This window comes from Larus michahellis, chromosome 6 (genome assembly GCF_964199755.1).
Source record: "Larus michahellis chromosome 6, bLarMic1.1, whole genome shotgun sequence".
NCBI classification, from domain to species: Eukaryota; Metazoa; Chordata; class Aves; order Charadriiformes; family Laridae; genus Larus; species Larus michahellis.
In genome coordinates, this window is record NC_133901.1 from 41,233,644 (window position 1) to 41,256,551 (window position 22,908).

General features: G+C 40.1%; 1 protein-coding gene and 1 pseudogene across 10 annotated transcripts in view; one reads left to right on the plus strand and one right to left on the minus strand.

The window, feature by feature from the left end:
• Positions 1 to 205: 205 nt before the first annotated feature.
• LOC141745898 (U2 spliceosomal RNA) lies at positions 206 to 305 on the minus strand (annotated as a pseudogene).
• Positions 306 to 2,493: 2,188 nt separating this feature from the next.
• Positions 2,494 to 22,908, plus strand: part of CCSER2 (coiled-coil serine rich protein 2) — a 73,561-nt gene continuing 53,146 nt past the window's right edge. For 4 of the 10 annotated variants that reach the window (XM_074590079.1, XM_074590072.1, XM_074590076.1 and 1 more), the window contains exons 1-3: positions 2,494 to 2,609; positions 17,396 to 18,869; positions 19,796 to 19,998. In XM_074590079.1, coding sequence (XP_074446180.1) covers positions 17,435 to 18,869; positions 19,796 to 19,998 — 1,638 coding nt within the window. In that variant the 5' untranslated portion in view covers positions 2,494 to 2,609; positions 17,396 to 17,434. Of the gene's footprint in view, positions 2,610 to 3,328; positions 3,514 to 17,395; positions 18,870 to 19,795; positions 19,999 to 22,908 lie in introns of all 10 variants that reach the window. The other 6 variants (XM_074590082.1, XM_074590075.1, XM_074590080.1 and 3 more) reach the window with 4 other exon arrangements.

Genomic DNA, 22,908 nt, shown 5'->3' on the forward strand with positions numbered 1-22,908 from the left:
TGCAAACTGCTGGGGGCTGGGAGAATATTTGTGTGAATATTGCTATCTGCTCATCCAGCTCTTACGCTCTTCTCTGGGTGGTCAGTGTTACCCATTGCCGTGTCTCTGGTTTTTGGAGGCAGCAAAATGTCAGGCCAGCGAATGAAGTGGATAAAACAAGCTTCTACGTCCATCTCCCCGTGTAATATAAAGTCCATTTAACTCAATTTAGTATGAAATCAATGGAATATAAAGTCCTCAACCTGAAGACATATCAAATATTAAACTGATAAGAAAAGATACCGCACTTGATCATAGCTAGATCTCAGTCTGTAGTCTGTCAGTAGGAGTGCTAAGACTATCTTTTGAGTTAAGTAGTCAGAAGTTGGAGTTGTGCATGTAATGCTTCCCCTTTTTGAAGTTATTTTTCAAAAATTATGCATTCTGCTTGAAGACTGCATCTTGATCTTGAGGCCATATAAGCATTGTGGAAATCTGTTAAATGTCTGAACAGATAGTGGAGGCTCTCAAATCTGTCCTAAAATATCACCAGGTTGTTTTCTTCTTTTATATATGTACTTTTCTTTTAGAATTCTGTTTCATAATCAGTTTTGGATAGTAAAAGTATGAGCTGGAGTTAAAAAAGGTGGTTATACCACCACTTCCAGGTCAGTACAGATAGCTTACGTGCCTCCCTTGTATTGGCACAAGCATTCCTAGTCCTCTGATCTAGCCGAAAAGTACGATGACAGGGAACAATTTGTTCCTTGATCTCCTCCACTGTCCATTTGGGTATCTGACTAAGAGATGTGCCATGGAAGCTCCACAATCGCTTTGTGAGCTGATGCTTAGCGTATCAGGATTGAAGAAATACCTGCCAGCGCCTGCAGAAAGGCAGTGGGAAATTTAAGACTCCCCCAGTGCATCTTGTAATATCATTTCACCCTCCCAGTGAGTCTGTAATATAACTTCTTTTACTTTTGGGAAGGAAATGGAGAAGAAAGTTAGTTGGAAGAAATTTCAGTGGGAACAGTAAAATCGTTCTGATGAACAAAGTAGGGAAAAATCAAATCTATGCTAATGCAGAAGTTGATGTTTACATTAATGCTCAGGAGCTAAGAATGACTGAAAGGAAGGATGACTGTGTGGTTAAAGCAGTGACGCCTGACTCAGGAAATCTGAGTTCATTTCCTGGCTTTGCTATCTCTTTAGCTCTGCATGAGATATTTAATCTCTGCTTGCCTTTTTTTTTTCTTTCTTCCTGTACCACAAGGGAGTAATTATGCTTCAGATTGTTCTAAGAATAAGTGCATTAATGTGGCTGATACATTTAAGCGCAGGCAAAAAGACGCACAAAAGCTTCAGTTGTCGTTCCTTATTTTTAAAAAGAGGCCTTTCTGCTATCTATGGGGCAAATGTACTGGAGTCTTCACGCCCTGTGCCTCGAAAGGTGAGGAGGCACTCACAGTGCCTGGGCTGACATCTGTGCGCAGGTCTCACACCCTGGCAGCACGCCCGACTGCTAGTCAAGAGGCTGCGGCAAATGATGCTTATCAACTACAGGGCGGTTTTTATTTCTTCATGAACATAGCTTGAAGCTACCAGACGGCTTTCTGCCTCCGGCTGGCGCGGTGAAGCAGGCAGGCAAAAGTTCAGAAATATTGGCAGTCAAAACTTTTGAGGAAAATGAAACTTTGAAAATCTGAAGCACAGCAATACAGATGCAGCAGGTACGTGAAGGCAGCACGTATGTGAAGATCCTGAAGCACGGGAGATGCAGAAACACAACCCCCAAGCAAGCGTGCAGGCGGCACTGGGGTATAAATACCGAGTCAGTGAAACAATCCTGAACCAACTCACGTAACCACAGGCAAATAACTTCCTGAACCTCGCAGTTTTTGATACTCGGTCAGCGCCTTCCGATTACTGGCACAGGCAGAAAATTCGAGGAAATTAAACTTGCAAGCCCTTCCGCCAGCGCCAGCACAGAGACAGCCCACTCACCCATGGGTTTGCATTGCGCTGCTGGCTGTGAGAGTCCTTCCAGGCTTTTCACGCAGTTGGGACATTTGTGAGGCCTCTTTCCCCTGGGAGTACTCTCTGTGTCCCTGAGCCAGGACACTCACAGGCCTATTTCCGTTAACACTTTTTAACACCTAGATTTTCATTTGCATCGGTCAAAGGGCTCACTAGGGCAGACTGGGAGATGCAGCCAGTGGGGCTCGCAGGACCCATGGCGTGCAGAGTCAGGCGTGACACAGCGCCGAGGCGGCCCGGCGGGCGCGGCTGAGCCGCCATGTCGCTAGCGGAGCGGGCGCAGGGGAGGCGGGGGCTGTGAGAAGGCCGGTCGGCCGCCATGTCACTCCCCTCGCTGCCCTCCGCCGCCTCACAAGAACGGTTGGGCGGGGGGCGGTTCGCACGGCGCCTAACGGCCGGCGAGGCGTGGCCCAACAGCCGGGACGCGCGCACCGCCCGCGCGGCGCTGACGTCAGGGTGAGGCGAGAGGCGCCGCCCCTCCCACCGCGGGGCGGGGCGGGGCCGGGCGGGGCGGGGCGGGCGGTACCTGAGGGCGCAGAGCGGCGGGGCCCTGCCCGAGGAGGGGACGGCGCCGGCCCGCGCCCGGCCCGGCGGTGAGTGCGGCGGTGGGGAGGGGATGTGTGCCGCCCCGCCATCCCCGTGCGCCCCCTTCCTCTCACTGGGGGTCTCCTCGCTGTAAGGCGGGGGGTGGGTGGAGGGGAGCGGCCGTTGCCCCCCGCCGGGGCTGGGGGATGCCGCGGCGTGGCAGGCCGCAGGGGACCGGGAAGAGCGGCGGAGGGTCGGGCGGGCTCCCGTCGGGCGCAGCCTTCACCTTTGGAGCGGCCTGAATGTCAGCCGAGGCTCCCGCGGCGCCGCCGGCGGCCCCGCCGCAGGGTCGGCCTCCGGGGCGCTGGCAGCGGGGCCGGCTTGGGCGGCGGAGTCCGGGGCTGGGTCCGCTGCACTGGTCCCGGGGGTGAAAGGTGGTGTGTCACGGCGGGCCTGTCGCCGTGTGCCGCCCTCGTCTCCCGCTTTGCAGTGGTTTATGCGTCTTTTAATTCTCTGTTGGTTGAGGCATACCTGCAGGTGTATTAGGAAACAGCTGCTGAAGGCCTTGGTCGCAAAGATCTCTTTTATCCCCAAAAAGGGGAAGAAGCAAAAGTGCCCAGTATGTGATTGCTGAAAGACAACAGCCTAAAAATAAATAAGCAAAAAATAATGGTGGGATATCTACTTTAGCTATAATCTATTCAGATTTGGCTTATAACAGCAAAGAAATGTTATGTACGTTGTGATTTTGCTGTAATGACACTCAGACTTTGCTTTCATCATCCAGAGCCCGCTGTTAACATCGCGTTCTGTCAAATGTACTTTGACACGCAATGAAACGTAGGCAACTTCAGCCTTTAACTTTGAGTAGAAGGAAGTCGAGCTGTTTATCTTCAGTTAAAGAAAGCAAAACTGAATGGGAACTTTATGCTGTAGCAGAGCATTAGTGCCCAGGCCAGACAACAAACCAAGGTAAGGCTTGTAGATCTGGTACATCATATAAAGATGTTTACCACTGTTCAGGGGAATTGGTTCAACTTTTAGGATTGGTGCTTCATATTTGTAGCAGATTTATTCCTGGTGTTTGTGGGCTTTGAGCCTGCATTTGATGCAGAATATAATTTTTCGTTACAAAGGTATTAAAAGCGAAATGAAGTTGGATCTGAGGTCTTGTTTTGTTATGTTCTTAGAATTGAGAACTGCTTTAACTATTCTCTGAAACTTTAAAAATATCTCTTCTGGAGTATTCGAAAATACAAAACTTCATCCTATTAGTGTGAGGCAGTAAATATTTACATTTTTTTGGTGATACTGAATGAAATTTGGCATATATTTTCTCATGCGTATAATGATCACATAACTCTAAATTCTGTGGGTCCATTTTGAATGTAATGCCTCCAAGCTGAAGAGGGTAACAAACGGAACATTAGTAGCAACCAGCTACCTAAATGCTAACCAAGGAGCTACGTGAATGTACGACTTGCAGTAGAAAAAATGCTGTCAGAGTGGTTCCGAAGAATGTTTATCAATATGATGATAGGCGCTTTATATATATAAATATATAAAGTCAAAGTTTAATCTTTGCTTCAGTTAGTACTTTTCGTTATTGAAATCCCAATGTTTGGGTTCCAAAAACTGCTGAGTATTGTCTTCTAATCGTAAAGCTATTTAAACAGTAGAAATGTTTCAGGTTTAGAAGATTTCTGTATTTACATTTTTGACCACTGCAACACCTTGTGTTTCTGAACTGAAGTAACAATGTATATCAATGTAGAAAAAAATGAATAGTAATGATCTCAGTTAACATAATGATCTCATTTAACATATTGTTATACTAATGAGTAATCCTGTTTAATGGAACCGTTCATGTAAAAGCTTGCTGGAGTAAAACCTATTACTTTTGGACCTGATCATCCTTTAAGAGGGATTGGTTATTTGGAATAAACCAGTTACAAAGAAGTGTTGGCACTGGCTCTTTAGATAAAAAGCCATTATGCCATCAGTCTTCAGATGAATGTTGCTTGCCTAAAAGTGTTAGAAAGTGCGGATCACTGAAAATGGAAGAGATGAAGGAATAAAAGGTAGCCAGTTGCAGCACTTCTAGCCACTGTCTGGAAGTGTAAACAGAAGTACCGTTTTCTTAATTAGAAGCTTTCAGACAGGGTTAAACTCTGTGCCAACAGGGATACTAAGAAGATCAAAATACTAATGGTGCTTTTGATAATTAGGTTTAAAATCCTGTATTGTGTTTCAATTGGAGCAATAAAAAAAGCTTATGTAAATCTTTGGATACCTGAATGCATGTATGTTACAATAAAATCCCAACAGCATTAAAATAATTATTCCAAAGATGAAGTTCAGCTAGTCAGTGTAGGTCTTTGCATTTCTTCGTACCTCTGGGACACATACTCCAGCTCACTCTTAAACTTCTATCAAAAAGATGCTTTTGGAAGACATTCTGAGAATATTGTTTCCTCCTTGATCAAAAGTAGCTTGATTTGCAGAGATCTGGACTTTGCTCGCCAGCTATTCTCTATCTTTTCTAAAGGGAGGATTCAGCTGGAGCAGTTCTGCTGATAATATCCTATAGTAAGTGAAGCAAGAAAGTCTACTCAGGGTGGGGGATGCTTATCCCTGGTCATGCGGGGAACTGGTGTCACAAGTTCTCAATAAAATGCCTTTTTCACTGCAGATTGTTGGGATTTTCATGAGCACTTAGTCTGTGATGAGTTGAGGTAGTCTTCTGCAGAGTGCATTTTAATGGCTTTGATTGAAGCAGAAGTATGGTTAATGTTGGCAAGGTTCTCGCTGCAAGGAGGCTTGGCTTCTTAGCCAGAGGAAAATGGCTGATAAGGTTTTACTTTTATGTGGTGGTTGAACAAGTTATAGATCTGGAATAACCCTTAATTTGCAAACAATTTCTTAATTTTCTCCCTGAAGCAAAAGAACTCCTATGCTTTTAGCCTAATTAGCCCAGATGGCTTGTGACACACAGAGCACAAGTTAAGTGGTGTGTCATGGGAGAATTGAATATCCTAGGTTCTCTTGACTCAATATCACGTGTACTTTGAGCTGGAGATTCAAGAGTCTCTTCTAGATTGGTATAGAGATTCAAACGTGAATTTATATGGTACTTCAGCTCATGTTCCTTTTGTGAATCATATTAAAGATAGGTTTTATTTAAATGCATTTTTCTGATTTTATATGATGAAATTATTAGATAAACTTGTGGATCAGTATTTTTGATGACTTGAGGGAAGCTATGACTTTTAACTAACCTTCATCTCAGTAAGGCAAACTTGCGTAGGTAGAAACTCGGTAAGGTCAAAGCTACTGCTCTTAGTAGCAGGAGACTTGAGGAAAGGAGCAGAATCCTTCGTCCTTCAGAGCATTGTCCATCAGTAAACAGTTTAAATAAAATAAAAAAATAAATCCTAATCCCTCTCTGTGTAAATCTTTCAGTCATGAGAGCTCTCTGAAATGGTAGTTCATAAAAATAACTCTTTACCATGACTAAATTTGAGATCTTGATTAAACAAAACAAATCATATGTATCAACTTCTTTAAATTCAAGTAAAATGTGAGCATAGATGACTGTCTCTGTGTAATTCTGTAAGGTAGTGTGGAAGAAACTGATCCTATGGACAAACTGTCACTAGTAACTGAAGTTACACGTCAGTTTCTTTGAGAACCCTTTTTTTTTTCAGTTGCAAATGTGTAAGGATAACAACTATCTGTGTCTTCTACACTGTAGAAAACTGGCCTTGATAGGTGCACTCAGATATAACTGTTTATGTTCATGTATCAAAAAATCAGTAAGAAAATACAAAACACACTTTAAATACTTACAGGAGGCTGCCAGTCTGTGGTTAAAAACATGTTGATGTTTGTTATGCTGTGGCAAACTTGCAAAGTTGTTTGGAACTGGAATATTTTTAGAGCATTTAGTTTTGAGACTGGGAACTGATTTATAACCATGGTATCATAGACTGTAAGCTGTAAGTGTCCAGCACTAGTGAAATGAAATTCAATAGCAAGAAAGTGGCACTTTGAAGATGTGGTTCAAAAATAAGAAAGTTTCAACTGAAAGCTATAATACGCTAGTACCTGGCTGCGGTATTTTTGGTTAAGGGTGGACGTTGAAGTCAAACTTCACTTCAAAGAATCCAAGTAGTTCAGTATCTTCTTGAAAGCACATAGATATGAAACAAACCGATTGATATAACTGATATGTTTGGTAGCAAGGAGGGCAGAAATCGGTGGCCAGTTCTTGCAGTGTAGGGAGTTAACAAGTAGTTTTCCTCAGAAATCTGTGCAAGGCTATGAAATAATCTTTAAAAGAATTATTAGGAGGACTCTGGAACTCCTTGCTTAAGGCAGCGGTGGATGGAAAACATTTGGGGTCTCGAGGACAGGTTGGACAAGATAGTGGAGGAGAGATCGGTGGAGGGTTCATAAACAAACCACATAGTGTTTTCAAGAAATCCTGTGAATTGAAAGTAGTTGAAGGTTGAGGAATTCACATTCTGTGTTTGCCCTGTTCATCCTCTTCCCAGTGTGGTGTGTGTGTTTTTGGTGTGGTTTTTTTTTTTTTTTAAGGCTACCACAGGAGACAATGTGACTTTTTATTCATCACCTTTAAAATAAGATTGGCTGCTGAAACTGTATGGCTGAGCTGTGGAATTGAATCTGGACAGTTGAATCTCATGATCCAAACCCAGAGAAATACTATGATTTATGTAATATTTCAAGCTTATCCAGGGTTCACTTTCTCTTTTTCATGAGAGAAGTTTTAGGGATTTTCTTTGTCAGTCCTTTTTCTAGTTTTTTTTTTTTTTTTTAATCCAGCAGTGGCTGACTTAACAATATGATTTAAAAAAAAAAATAAATCTGTAGCAGTGGTTTGACATGTTCTTTTCTTAAGGTTGTGATCTGACAAAAACTATGTTAAAATAGCATTGGCAATAGGTGGGAAATAAATTCCCCAAACTATTTTCTTCTGGATTCCTACTGATGTTTCTTGTCTAGTCTTGCTCAATTATCACCTGTGAACCTCTTCAGGCTTACTGAAGTTATCTCAGTACCAGTGAGTCAATGAATTACATGCAGTCTCCTTCAATTATCTCTGCTTGTCATTCAGCTTAATTTATAACTAGAATTCTTATTCAGGCAGCAGTAGAAAGAATAAGCATGTGTGACTGGAGGGGAAAAAATAATCTTATGTATTGGTGGTAAGCACAGCCTTGTAGCAGATCTAAACTAATGGGAATTCTTAATCTTAAATTACTAACATAAATAAAGTGTTCAGTGGTGGTTCAGGCAGGTAGTATTGTTTTTGTCACTAGTCATTATATAATCACTACAAAAATGTATTGAACAATATCTGTTTGTTACCACCATAAGAGGGGTTTAGCTCAAGATAGCTCAGTGATCTTATATGGAGAAGATGCATCAGATGAATAAACAAACTGTAGGAGTACAATGGACAAAAGTCTAAAAAGTGATATTTCCATCTATAATCAGTTGTATTCAAAGTTTCACTTGGTTGCCAGCCTGCTTGTTCTTATCAGCAAGAAAATCCTGCTCCAGGTAGCGTGCGTTACTCGAGTAGCACAAAAGGGTAACTGGAAGCTGACACTTTAGTTTGTTACTGAATCAATGGTGAAGTTAAGTCTTTCCTAGTAGAATTAGAGACAGGAGTGGTGTGTTTGAATCTTTTGGTGACAGTGGATAGTTCCGAGGGAAAAGGGAGGCTCTTCTATTTTCAGTGAAATATTTGCCAGACAACAGCAGATAATTCCTGCTTGTTTGCAGAGTTGCTTTTATGTCTGAACTCGGAGACAGATTAATCTGTTCTGTAAGAATAAATTGAGAAAGATTGAAATTACCAACATGAAATGTTGTTGCTGAAGGAATAATACCATCAGCAAAAGCAGTGATCTGTTTCTGCTCTCAGTTGCTTTCATACTGACATAATCACAAAGTTTTTGAAAGGAGAGATTGCGATCTGCCACTTCACCTCTAGAAAGCTTGGGTTCTAGGCTGCAATTGATGTTTGGGATTGTTCAGTCAATCTTAACTACAGCATAGAATTTAATTTGCCTTTAAAACCTTTCTGAAAGGCAGCTATCTACGTCAAATGGGAAAGACCAGGGGCAATCCCAAGCACTGATATAGGCTGGGCAGCGACTGGCTTGAGAGCAGCCCTGAAGAAAAGGATTTGGGGATGCTCGTAGACGGGAGGCTCAACGTGAGCCATCAGTGTGCACCAGCAGCCCAGAAAGCCAATCGTATCCTGGGCCGCATCAGGAGAAGCGTGGCTAGCAGCTTGAGGGAGGCGATTCTCCCCCTCTACTCCACTCTCGTGAGACCCCACCTGGAGTCCAATTCTGGAGCCCCTACTACAAGAGAGATATGGACGTGCTGGAACGTGTCCAGAGAAGGGCTACGAGGATGATCAGAGGGCTGGAGCACCTCTCCTATGAGGACAGTCTGAGAGAGTTGGGGTTGTTCAGTCTGGAGAAAAGAAGGCTCTGAGGAGACCTTATAGTGGCCTACCAGTATCTTAAGGGGGCCTACAAGAAAGCTGGTGAGGGACTTTTTAGGGTGTCAGGTAATGGTAGGACCAGAGGGAATGGATTAAAACTAGAGATGGGTCGATTCAGACTGGACGTTAGGAAGAAGTTCTTCACCATGAGGGTGGTGAGACACTGGAACAGGTTGCCCAGAGGTGTGGTGGAAGCCCCATCCCTGGAGGTGTTCAAGGCCAGGCTGGATGGGGCTCTGAGCAACCTGATCTAGTGGGAGGTGTCCCTGCCCATGGCAGGGGGGTTGGAACTAGATGATCTTTAAGGTCCCTTCCAACCCAAACCATTCTATGATTCTATACATGTACACATGCACTTTCATATACACAATCATGGGCCATCTTCCAGGATAGCAATCTTGTCAAATACATGCAAGTGTTAAGACAGCATAGGAGAGTAACCTAGATATAGAAGTGCTTTATAGTCCCAGTACTTCTGTGTGTGTGTGTTAATAATGCTTGAGTAATATGATAGTTTAGTTCTTTTATTCACTGTAGCTGTTCAACTTTGTCTTTAGGTTGCAGAGCATTAGATCTTTAAGGCAGACAGACAGCGTATGTCTCTTCTTAGTCTGGTTTTCCCTTTTGTTTATTATCCTTGCAAATTTGGTGACAATTTAAAGTGAATGTCATCAAAGAATTGAAGCAAATAAAGGCTTTTTGTATCTCTCCACGACCAAAGATTTTGAGAACAATACATCTTTTGCAGTTTAAGAGCTGTTAAGCTACTCTACTGAAGAAGCTTGGTCTACATGATGTGCTCACTAAGGTTGAATCTGTTGAATTGGTGCTGTTAACAGAAAGCTGTTCCTTGTGTAACATAACAAATGAAGTAATCCACATAATTTAATTCCTTCTAGCAGAATTGTTTCTGTGTTGAAGCTAAGTATATCAGTCATGATTATGTCAGTTGTTTCTGCTTCTGATTTATTACAGTGTATCCCGACCACGTCTTACAGTGCTTTGAAAGCTGTTCTTGGGGTCAGCATGCCTAATGTGGTGTTTTTGTCAGCTGTGCCTTGTGCTCTCTGGATTTCCAGTGAAAGCCTTGCTGTGTTCTGGATCTTGTGTTTTGAAGAGTTGGTTTTGCAGGTGCAGAGTTGACATCGCTAGTTCAGATTTAACAAGGTACGACTCTGCTACATTTGGATGAATGATAAGAAGAGTGCACAAAAGCAAACTTAAGGAAAGTCACATGTCTGTCAGTGACTGAGCCACCTTTAGCTCTAACTAAAGGCACTTTGCAGAAATTTGACAGAGTAGACCTGTGCTTTATCTCTGCTGTGTCAAGAAGAGTAGATCTTTTGAAGGAGGGAGTTGATGACTTCCTCCAAGAGGGTCCATCAGATGATTGGCAGCTTCAGAGAGTTGTGCCTCTGCAATGCTTTATTTCAATTGCTAGCTGACCTCAGTCCCTGAGAACAGTTAGGCTGTCAGCACTAACGCAGAAAAGAGTAAGTGTCACTGCATTTCATGTCTCATTTATGAATGAACTATAACAATGTAAACATTTAAGAGGAACATGCAAGTGCACTGTTTCAAGTCTATTTCTTCCTTTTTGCAGGCACCGATATTCTCTTCTATTGGCAGTAATATGTCCAAGCCCTCAAGTATCTTCATCCATCTTCTTTTCTTTGTACTGGAGCTGCTCTCTTGCTGCAGCTGGCTAAGCATCTGGACCTTGACTGCTTTCTGCCTTATTAGTCATGTAAGAATGCCAAAAATCAGGGCAAATTTACTTATTTGAGAAAACTTAGCATAGGTCTTACTTGTAAATTTTTTTAAATAAAATTTAGGGTTTTATGATAACTCAAATCCTGTTTTGCTTCAACCTTTTGGTAAGGTTTGATGTAAAAATGGGGTTTAAAATGTATAGTCTCTATTTTACTAATATGCAAAGCACAAGCGGTCAAACTATTACAAAGCATACATTTCTGGGCAGATAGCACTTAGCCCATTTTTTGTTACTTGCGTTGCCTGATATTCAATGCATTAATGGCAGAGTGAATTGAGAGTGTGGCCCTAAGGGATGTGAATGGAGTTTTTGATTCTGGGAGTATTCTGGTAGCTTTCCTCTACAAAATAGAGCTGCATTTCCCTGTTTCCTTTTCTCCAGTAAGTGCTTGTGTCCTCTAGCCTTACAAAGCATTAACAAACCGTATTCTGATGAATAACAACAATGCTTTTAAAGATTGCAAGGAATGTCATATCTTTTTGCTGTATTTGCTAAAGATACTGTTCAATGTTAGAAATACAGAAGCCCCAATCTCTTCACTTATTCTCTCCTCCCTTTATCTCTATTCATTATCATGCTCTGCTTATATTCCTTGACCCTAGTGCATTCTGACTGACGGTAAATAAAATTCAGCACGACAGTAAATAAAATTCAGCACAACAGCAGCTTGGATAACTGGTTTGCTTGGTGTTTGATAGACCAAATTTTACAAGTGGGTAGAACATAAGCGTACCTAAGCGTGAGGGAAGAAGAATAGAAAAGGACTTACCTCTAAGCTCTCTGAGATCTGGAAACAGAATCTTACAACTTCGAACACAGAAGAACAAAATGATTTCAGAGAAACAGAATAAGCATTAAGTGTCTTGGAATTTCTTACTCTGTGACTGTGGTACCTTCAAAAGGCAGACTGTCAAGGATGCTAGTACTTATCACTGTGCAGTTTGGACATAGGAGAGGGAGAGACACTAAAATTCATGGATGCCTTCATAAAGCACTGGGAAATGATTCAAGAACAGAGTTGTTTTGGAGACATTGAAGAGAGGACAAGGATGGCAGGCTTGGAGGATTTTACTGCAGAGCTGATAAATCTTACTGCTTCTTGGAGTTGAGAGAAGGCAGCTTTTTTGACTGAACTGGAGCCCGTCTGTGCAGGGTAAATAACACAAAAGCATATGCGACAGTTGTAAATACTCAGCACTTCCATCTTGGAGCCATCAGAATTTCTAGTTGTATTCTGATTCCACTTAATTCATACAACATGCACAATTTCCTCAGGATTCATCTTCTTTAATTCCTCAGGGCTTGTCCTGCTCAGAGCAGGTGTTTGCTAGCTAGATCTCCTGCCAGTTTCTTTCATTCTGTTAAGCTCCCGTGGTCCTCTTAAAGCTGAAAATTAACTTGCAGCCGTGCTACATGTCTTGTGGTGTTCTGAAGTACTTGCTAAAGAAGCCTTTTGCTGCATCTGTTGCAGGGGCCTCCTGCAACAGTACCTCCCTATGCTGGTGGAAATAAGATATTTTCACATAACTGCCCTAAAGCATTTTTTAAGTACACTTTCATGAAAAGTAGTTCTTATGGTATGCCTAAGTTTCACTAAGAAAGTTCTGCTTTCTTCGTGTCCTGAATAGAAAAATAGATAACTAAAAGTTGTGGTGTTAAAACCCAGAGCTGTACAGAGGTTGTTTTTTATAAGCGATGCACAGTGGACAGAGTTGAAATACACCTGCACTTAAATTCACAAAGGCCGTGTGGTATATGTAGATTCAGCAGATGATAATTACAAGTAAACAACAATCTTTTTTTCAAATTGGCAAGGCTTTGGGGTGTTTTTTTTTGTGTGTGGAGGGCATCTTAGTTATCATGAAAAGCAGTGTGAAGTTAAGAGCACCTGTTGTGAAGCATGTCCGTAGCACCCTGAAGAGCTGGTTTTGTCTCATATTTCAGCAGGGCTCTCCCGTTAGAAGTGTGGTGCAGAAAACAGGATATAATTGTTACTTGAGGTAGTAGACTGTGCCTGCCTCAAACCATCCACTTGTTGCCTGCCACTTGCTCTTCAGTTCCCAAGGGTAGGCTTCACTCATTTTCTGTGCTGCTTGGGCAGTAGTTAACAGGTCTTTTCTCAGCCCTGATGTAGTGCTGTAGCCAAGTAAGCTTTTTGCTCTGTGCTGTTTGCATACTAGAAAAGTGCTTTTGGTTTCTAGGAAAAAGAATGAAGGGCCCTTGAAATTCTAGCACTGTAGAGTTGGCAAGATAAATATGCATGAATATTGGTAAACTGCTGCTTTAGATCACCTGTCACTGAGCCGAACAAGTAGAATTAGGTAGTATCTTAATTCTTAGGCCTTCTGCAGAAGGCAAATAATAGGAGTATAAGGTCTGGCTTGGCAAATATGGTCATTAAACTTCATTGGCTTCAGTAACATCTAGCACATGATGGCAGAAATATGAATAATTAATTTATTCACAGAACTTCGTAGCAGTTGTTCTGTCAGTCTGCCTACACCAGATACCATTAATAATTGGTGTTTGCTAATATATGGACACCGATGGACATAATGTTTCTGGTTAGGTAAGGAAGCTTGTGTGCTGCTGTAGCTGCCAGCTTCTTACAGACCTACAGGAAAGTACCGTTTTTGTTATCCAGGAGTAGTAAGGAGGTGTTGACTACCTTCGTTTTCCAGCACAATCCTGTTACACAAACTTATGTTTGTCTCTGCCTCAAGAAAAAAATTCTTCACCCTGGGGAGGAAGTAGCACTCTGAAGAGCATCTCAAGTTAGCTACTCAGTAGTTCTGTTTAGGTGGCTTTTAAATTGCAAAGAAGAATGAAACATACATCTGTAACTGTTGGCATAGCAATAGTTCCACAGAATTGCTCTCGTCTGTCACCAGTCTGTCAGAAATGTTTCATTCGGCAGCTGTTTATTCCACACTGCTATGACAATAGGAGGGGGATTTGGTCCCACTTGTAGTAATCTGTTTGGTACTTGAAAATGCTGTTAGCTCTCTGATGGCATAGATCATAGGGATCACAATACTTTACATTGCCCCAACATTGAAATGTATGAACCTTAAGCTGTCTTCTGCTCTAATAATCATTCCACAACTTGCAGGGTGGAGTCTCAGATGCAAAACTAAACTTTGCTGAGAAGCTAATATATAGGAAATGGTCTTCCTAGTGTTGTTGAAACAGACTGTGAGTGAAATAAAAGTGAATGTTGTGTTTGCTAGTTGAAGCTAACATTGGAGGATCTTGTTGAGGTGTAAATAATCCTATACAGAAAGCACAAAGAGTGAGAGTGAATATCCTTTTGCTTATCACCAGGATCTTGAATATCCTTGAAGGTAAGGATGTAGCAGCTTTCCAGTTAATTCAGATTATACTTCAGGGAGGGTCTGTAAGTTTTAATTCCTTTTCCCTGGATCATTATGTAAGACTAGGCTCTCTATAATTAGCTTAATTCCCGATTAGGCTTGTGTGCACTAGATAATGTGTTTCCCGAGGCAAAGCATGTATGACTCCTTTGCCCAAATGTCTGTTTTAAAAAATCCATAGACTGCTGAAGTCTCAAAATAGTTTGAATTTCTTTATAATATAGCAGAATACGACTTAAAATGTATTGAACCTGAGTTTTGTGGGATGCAGAAATCATACTGTAACTTGCAGGTATTGTGCTTCTTGATAAGGGGATTTCATTGTTAGGGTAGTGTAATTTCTAGTAGTAAATATATATCAATATTGAGGATGTTTAAGAGAACTTCATAAGAAAATTTCCCATTTTATGGGAAAAGTAACATCTGCCAGACGTGATACTGTTGAGTTTTGGGTGGTTTTTTTTCCTGTGGCATTGTATTTCAAGGAAACAAATGCAACCTCGAATTGAAAAGGTGACACAGTAGTTACAGTTAATAAAAGACAGACAAGTATTGCTCGTCTTTTAATTTAATTATCTCAAGTGTTTTAAGCAATCAGTACAGTTTTCTTGAAAATAATGTTTTGTCCTTCCCTAATTAAGGATAAATGAGCAAGCACCCTTCCTAGCAAACTGAAAGGTCTTTTCAAGTTTAATTTGCAGCACTTGATGGAGGATTAAAGTAATCTAATTAAATGGCCTCATTTAAATTTTGCAGTCACCTAAGAGATGGTAGACAGATGTGAATGGGAATTATCTATAAAGCATGAAAGTTAAATTAGCAGCTTTCTAATTGAACTTTTTTAATTTGGAAGGTTTCTTTACAAGACTTGAGCCTTTTTGTTGGAGTTGGATTATCTTTTGATAGATCTGCAGTATGATTCTTGCTGTGAATGAATTCATTATGATGTTAAAGGCCATTTTTTATGCATGGAAGTTTTCTTTTTTAAAAAAGTGTACTTTATTGCCTCTACTCCATATATTTGACATAAAGTAATTATCTTTGATATTAAAGAATAATGATTTTTTTCATTTGTAAGAAACACAGGTAAACAGTAGGCAAGTTTCTTTACTATGGGTACAGATACATGAATGAGATGCTGTGAACGCTCTTCTTAGTCGACGGTGTTGGTTATAGTGTTTTTGAGATAAGTCTAATGTTAGATACATAAATTCACATACAGGCACATATTATACATAAAGAGTTTAATGTTTTGCTGTTGCTGGGGGGAAATACTTTTGTGCCTCTTCATTACGCCTAGGTGAGGATTATGTCTCCAGTGTGCAAGACTGCACTTGGTATTTGAAAACTCTGGATTTGTGCGTTTCCAAATGGAAATGTGCTCTACCAGTTGTAGGATGTGGATTCTGATATTTTCACTACCCGTAAGACCCCCTAAAAAGCCATGTCTCTGAGTATGTTTCTCTTTGTATCTTTTTAATGAAGATCTACTTCCAGAAGTACAGCTGTGGGGCATCCTATTCATTTACAAAATCCTAAGGGTACTTCAGTTTGCATGAATTTAATGCCACTTTGATTTTTATCTTAAGTGTTTCTTAGTGAGGTCTTGCAGCTTGGGGAGTGACTCACTTCAAGGTAATGCTTGCTGTGGTTACACAAGGTATTTTCTGTACCTTGAGTAAGTATAATGTTGCTTGCTGTGTGTTGATTCTCATCATGATTGCTATGGTTTAAGAAAAATTCAGGGTTTTTTTCAGTCCTGCCAGCTACGTTACGTGTAGGTCTGTGAAAAGAGAAACACAGCTAATAGTTTCAGGGAATGACATGTGAATGACTGAAATTCTGTGTCTTTACACTGTTGTAAGACCACTGGGTGGCAAAAGCAAGATATCCTTTTACAACTGTCTTGAAAAAACAGAAATCTGGTCTTGCAAATGCAGAATTTAACATAAGAGTAAAACTTGTCTTAAGATGCAACATTGAAACTTGGAGACTTCTCAAGGCCTTATTATCTTATTTGCAAGTCTTTAATAATAGCATTTAGATGAGTTGTTTGTATTGTATAGCCAGGCAAAACAACAGACTAAGTACTGTACAAAAGGGTGATAGAGGCATAAATTGTTGTCCAAATAGTAGGACGGGTATGTAGGTGAGAGTGGAAGAAACAAAAAGCGGTATATCAAAGCAAAGAGGTTGAAATTCTCAAGGCAAAAATTTTTTTGAGGCAAAGATATGCCTGTAAAGCAGGTACGGCTTTATAAAGTGAATGCGATATAAAATTGCCCAAAATGACATGACTATAAGTTGAGATACAACAAATCTTCATTAAAGGCTGCAGTGGAGTCCCTGTATTCCAAATCAGGTGGATGGGAGGGAAATTCAAGATATAAGGGACTGTATGAATGCTATAATTATGTTTTTATCTCATACTTTTTTAGCTAGAGTTATGTCTTCATGTATCACTGCACAGAATTAAAACTTTTAAATTTGCTTACTAACACTGACCTTACGCAACTGTTGCCCTGTACTGCAAGTCTTCTACATGAATAAGATGATGACCAAAATAGACTACAGTTTCCATACAAAGAGTAAAAAATGGCTAGGAATGTTCCTCTTGAATTAGGAATATCAATAAGATATGGAAAAAAAATGCTGTGGTGAAGGAGGATGATGAGTGATTATTTTGTATCTCATCACATAGGCATTGTGGAAACTGACAAAAAAAAATTTAAAAAAAAAATAGCTTTTTGTCAGACTTTGTTATAGTTCGTAAGGTTTTACATTGCTGTCTTAAGTGTTTAACTTAATAATTGTAACACAATTGAAAAATTCAGTTTGCTCAAATAAGGTAAATGGGGAAACAAAGCCCCAATCCCTTTTTAAGCTTATTTTATAGATTTCAAAAGGAAGAACAAAAAAAATGGCAGTTTATTTAACTAATGAAAGTTGGGCGAGGGAGGTGTGACCTGAATAATATATTACTGCCAAGTAGCTCCTAGTGACAGATACTTCTGTGGTTCACAAAGTTTGTCTGGGTTACTTTGTATCACCATGGTATAGTTAAGCCCAGGAATGTGGTAAACATAGATGCAAATGTATATAAAATTATGTTGTCTAATGTGTGGTTCAGGTCTGATATTCTTTTTTTCTTTTCCTTAGATTCAAGCACCGTTTAAGGACCAATGTGCCCAATAGCTCATGGAAGAAAAAAATCAAATCAGGACATCCTTGGTTTCCAGGCTACCGAAATATGGAACGAAAACTTTAGGAAGTGTTTTGCAACCTACGCCAAATGGGACGGCTGTTAGTTTAGCAGGGAATAATGGTGGTAAAAATTTCGGCAAGCACAATGGCACTGTTCGCATGTCTTCCTTTTCTTTCAACTGGAAAAAATCAAATAAATACCAACTTCATGATCAAAGTGGGAGAGAGACTGACTCTAAACATAACTCTAATGAAAAATTAATTGATTCTGAGAAGTGTTCTCAGTCTCAAGGAGCATTGGGTAATGATGTGCTCAGGGTGGGTTTGAACAATACTGCTTCGGTTGCATCAAAAGCAGCAAAGCAAACCAATATGTTTGTATCTTCTACTGAGGAATTAAACCCAAAGTCTTTGTCTGGACTCTCTAGTTCAGCAAAATTTGCCAAAGGTACCCTGTCAGGAAGGACCTCATATTCCGGACTCAATGCTCCAAAATCACATTTAAATGGATTTTATGGAAATAGGCCCATGGTAGGTTTGCAGAGACCTAGAGCTAATTCCAGTGCCACACGGACAAGTTCAGGTGAAAGTCTGGCTCAATCTACAGACAATACTAGGGCTTTTTCCTGTGAAAAAATGGTAAGGTCGCAAAGTTTTTCACATTCCATTCAGAATTCTTTCCTTCCCACTGCATCTTTAACCAGGTCACATTCCTTTAATAAAGCTGTGGATCTTACAAGGCCTTATCATAGTCAAAATCTAGCTGCCAGGACATCTCAGAGGTCAACTTTGTTGTCAAGAAATGCACGTCAGTTGGATGTACCCAATGGAAATGAACCTATGAAGTATGGATTTACCAGGACCTACTCTGGTGTGTCAGCTCCTTCAAAGAAGCCCCCACTGTCGAATGGATCTGGGTCAGCACCTTCTTTTGGATACAGATTAAGTCGGCCTTCTCTGCTGAAGCCTACCAGGCAGCGATTTGCTGGAAATATCGTTGTGGATGGCAGCAAAAGTACAACTTCTGACACATGCATCGTGGAGAACTCTGAAATTTCAACAAATATTACAAGAGCAATTGAGAAAAACAGTGTTATAGAGAGCAGTGCTCAAAGAACAGAATCTGATGAGGGCCTGCATGAAAGTATGGGAAAACATGGGTCAAAAGTCATGTGTATGAGCGATGATGGAGATGAAATATCTATATCTTCTTTGTCATCCTCTGAAAAAAATGACTTGAGTGAAGACTTCAGTGATGATTTCATAGATATAGAAGATCCAAACAGAACTATACAAATACAGCAAAAGGAGAGCAGCCTTCAAGAGTTAGAGCATGGGAGCGTAACATCCATCGAGCCATTCACTTCCCTCAAGGGAAGTGGAGGATCTTGCTGTAATGCTGATGACTGGCTTGATATAAACGTGTCTGGTAAATACTTTGTTATGTTCTGTTTGAAATTCTAGGTACTAAATCAAGATTCTGAAACTGTAATTAAGTTGTTCTATATAACTGCCCATTGCTTGTGAATTGTTTCAGGATGGAACTTGGCTCTATGCAGGCCCATTTATTTTGTTACAGTGCTTTTTCTGCATGATAGTTATCTTTCCCAAGCCTGACTTTGAAGAGCTCTTTCTTCAGGATAAGAATGAATGACACCTCCTTTAACCACGCTTGCGATATGGTTGTGGGCTTCCTCATATCCTTGCTTTGCTATTAATTTCTCTGGGCTGGTGATCGTTTAAGAAAATTTCTCCCCCCAACCCTGCCTCTGTAGGCCTAGAACTGCTGTAACTGCTTCTGTGTCATGGGAATAAGTGTAGGGCATGTAATTAAATCAGTTACATTATAAATAGGAATGCCATTTTTTGGAGGGGGAGGGGGAGAGCTGTTTTTCCAGATGCATGCTATATTAATTATTTAAAGACTGGTGGAGGAGACAGCAGATGTTTTTAAAAGCCACGTTTTCAAGTCTCTGATGGGCTTCTCGTAGTACACATTCGTTTTGAGAGAAGTTACAGTTGAAAGTTTGGATCCAAAGGATCTATGTTTGGACCCACTATGTAATATGATAAAAAGATACAGAATTCTAGAAGGTAGCTTTCACAATGGGTGAATTAGTGCAGTGTAAAAGGCTAACAAAGGTGTAGTTTAGAAGGATACTTAGTTGTAGCTACCAAACCAGCTTGAGCTTTTTTCCCCTCTAGGCTGAGTGAACAATACTGTCGAATGCTTTCAAATATTTCTGTTACAGTACAGTTTCAGAAAAGTTAACGCACCAATTATATGCATCTTAACTGTTATTTTTGTAATATTGGATTGGTTTTGGGATCTTAACTATTCCTGTTTTCTTTAAGCAGTGGATGACAACAGCGAAAGCACGAAGCATACTTCTGAGAACGTGATTTCTCCGGAGGTGAATTACAGAGCTGGGTCCTCTTTTGAGCTTTCTCCATCTGACAGCTCTGATGGCACGTATATGTGGGATGAAGAAGGGTTGGAACCTATTGGGAGTGTCCATCCATGTGGAAGTTATGAGTCTTCAGAAATGAACAGCATAGTACGTATTTGCATCCATAATTTGCATAATTAGTGTTTTGAGTTTATTGCTTATTAACTATGTTTTAAAAACAGAATTAATTTATTTTTTTACTTCATAATTGTTTCCTCTTTTCTCTGTAGTTGATAGCTTTTTGAAACTTCTTGTTTAGGAACTCCTGTTTCTGGACAGGTGACTTTGATTAGGCTGTTTACATACGTTATTCTTTTTCCTTATTCTCAAGTTAGGAGAGAACAGGTCCTTCCTTATGCAATCTCATGGTAGTGCTCATGAAGAATAAAGGAATTAATTTCTGCAAATGATAGGTTAAATATCTCCTACGAATCTTTAAACCTAGGAGTGAAAACGTACGAAAATAGCTATCGCCTATCTGACTACTTCCATCACCTTGTTTCTATACTCTATACATATGGGACCCTTTTGAACTGAAGTTTTGATTTCTCAGTTTGTTCAAGCATAGAATCTTTAAGGTAGATAACCTGACTGTAGTAGCTCACTCTAGCAGGACTCTTTGTATGTCTCAAGTGTACTACACAACATGCATGACAACCTTTTTCTTATTGCTGAAGTTGTAACTGATTTGCAAGAAACATCATTCAATCTAAAGAATGGATGGAGAGTTGTTGCAGTGCTGTGACTCTCAGCTGAGGTCGGAGCCAACCTTGGGATTTCAGTGGGCATGAGGAAAATACTAGTTTTGGACTTGGACGGGGTTTTGTGGCACCTACTCAGACTTTGATTTCTTATTTTAGTAGGGTTGTCTGCTGTAGCCCGAGCAGAAAAGCAGAGATTTCTCCTGAAAAATTGGGCATAGCTATGTAATTATATTTTTATGTGTAATTACATACAAATTCCTGGTATCTTTTTAGCTGCTTGTGGTATTGTTTGCTTTCTGTCTTAAATTATAACGTTGGGATGTAGTGCTTAAAAGAGTTTAGAAAATGGTTATTAACTTTTCGTGGTAATTGTGGCCAGCTTGGAAAAGCAGTTTGAGACTCTTCCAGTATGAGCTGTGTGGCTTTATTGGTGTTTATAGGGGACAAAAATGTTTAATGTAGGCCACTGCAAAAACAACCAACCTTTTCCCCAGACACATGAATACACATGCCAGGGAAAAAAAAGGAAGTTTTTAAACTTTGTCCTTGGTAAATTTTAAATATGGATATTTTTGATACATACAGTGTAATTTATCAAGCAAATGAAAGACACTGCTTCCCCATGCTTTTGAACTATGTATCTAGGTTTTTGATACATGTGACCTCCATGCAGTAATTTGTGCATGTGTATGAATTGATAGTCAATCTGTGTTCTGACTGATGGAAGCTGTTGTAAGCCTTGTGGAGCAGAGGTACATTGGAAACTTTTGGTATTTTGGTTCATTATTTTGGTTTATTTCTTCCTTTATTGAAAGTAAATAGCTTTTGGAGAAGGCTTAAAAATGGAAGAATGAGCTTACTAGGTTTTGAGGAAGTGGAGAGACGGAGGAGGTTGTAAGACTGCTGAACCTATAAAGTTGTGTTTTTTCCACCTATTTTGATTTTTATCCTGTTAATGCTGTTCCGGAATTACAGTGCTTACTGTACTGTGAATTTTTATCTTAAATGAGAGAAACATCAGTAATACATCTTTTATGTGTATAAGGCAGAAATATATTTTCAGTCAGCTTGGTTTTTTGAGGGGAAGTGGTAACTGTGCAATGTTTGTTGAATTGCCATTTAGTGTGGGGGTTGGGGGGGGGTGTTGTTGGTTTTTTGTTGGTTTTTTTTTTTCCCCTGTGCTTGTTTGTTTTGGTAGAAAACATGGTATAACTGATTTCTTTAACCTAAAGATTAAAAACTGATCATTTTCAATCTGAATACGCAGAAGAATTTCTGACACGTTTTTTTGTTATTTCTGAAGAATTATGTTCTTGCGTAGGTTAATATAAGCTTTTGTTCCATGTTTTTCCTTTTCTCTGCAGGTAATGAATATAAAGATGGGTTAAAAAAAATAGAACTGAAGGCATTGAGAATAATTACTGTGATTAGTCAGCATATCACGTTTTGATTGCTGGGAGATATGTGATCAAATTACGTGGCTTCTATCCTCTAATATGGTGAGGGTAAAAGTAGTTTATATTTGTGTGTCACAATCCAACAGTCAGATTTAAGAATTTTGAGTGCTTGAGCTAATGCCAGCCTGACTATCCCTTGGAATTAATATTTCCAGGGAAATATCCAAAGCAGATAGTTGCTTCTGGAGTTTCTGTGGCATCAGGCTGGGATGAGTGGAAACAACGTAGCTGAATAACAATTCAGGTATTTAGATGGTGAGTAATTGGTGGGGTTTAGTGTAAAATTCCCCCTTTTTTTCTTAATTTCCATCCCGCTGTTGTATTGTTAGTCTTTTAAGCTGTATCATCCTTAGTATCAACAACAAATATTAAATGCTTTTTGATAACTCTTCTATAGATGGCAGTGCAGCCCTTATTGGGTGATCTTAGATTAAAAGTGTTTTGACCATCTTTAAAAACGCAGCTTTTGCAGAGGTGATTTTAACAAGGCTTCTGGAATGGCAACCGGAATAGGAAGACAATGGAAGGAGCTTGCTGGCTATTCAGTCTTTTACTTGCTTTTCTTCCCCCAGAAAAGGAAGAATCTCTGCTATTCTCAGTAGAGCTTGGTTTTAAGGACATAAGCAGGGAAGGGAAGATAAAATAAATTTGGCCTCTTGTAGGACAGTCCTTCTGTCCTTCGCTAACTGAGCCAACAGCTATGGAGAAAACATGCAATCCATTGTTGGAGGTTTAAAAGTTATACAAATCTAAATAACCTCTCGTAAGACCGTGCCATGGGGACTTACAGCTAAGTACGATTTGCATGGGTTTTTTGAGACCTTGTCAGGATGAAGATGTTTTTATTCTCTAAGTGT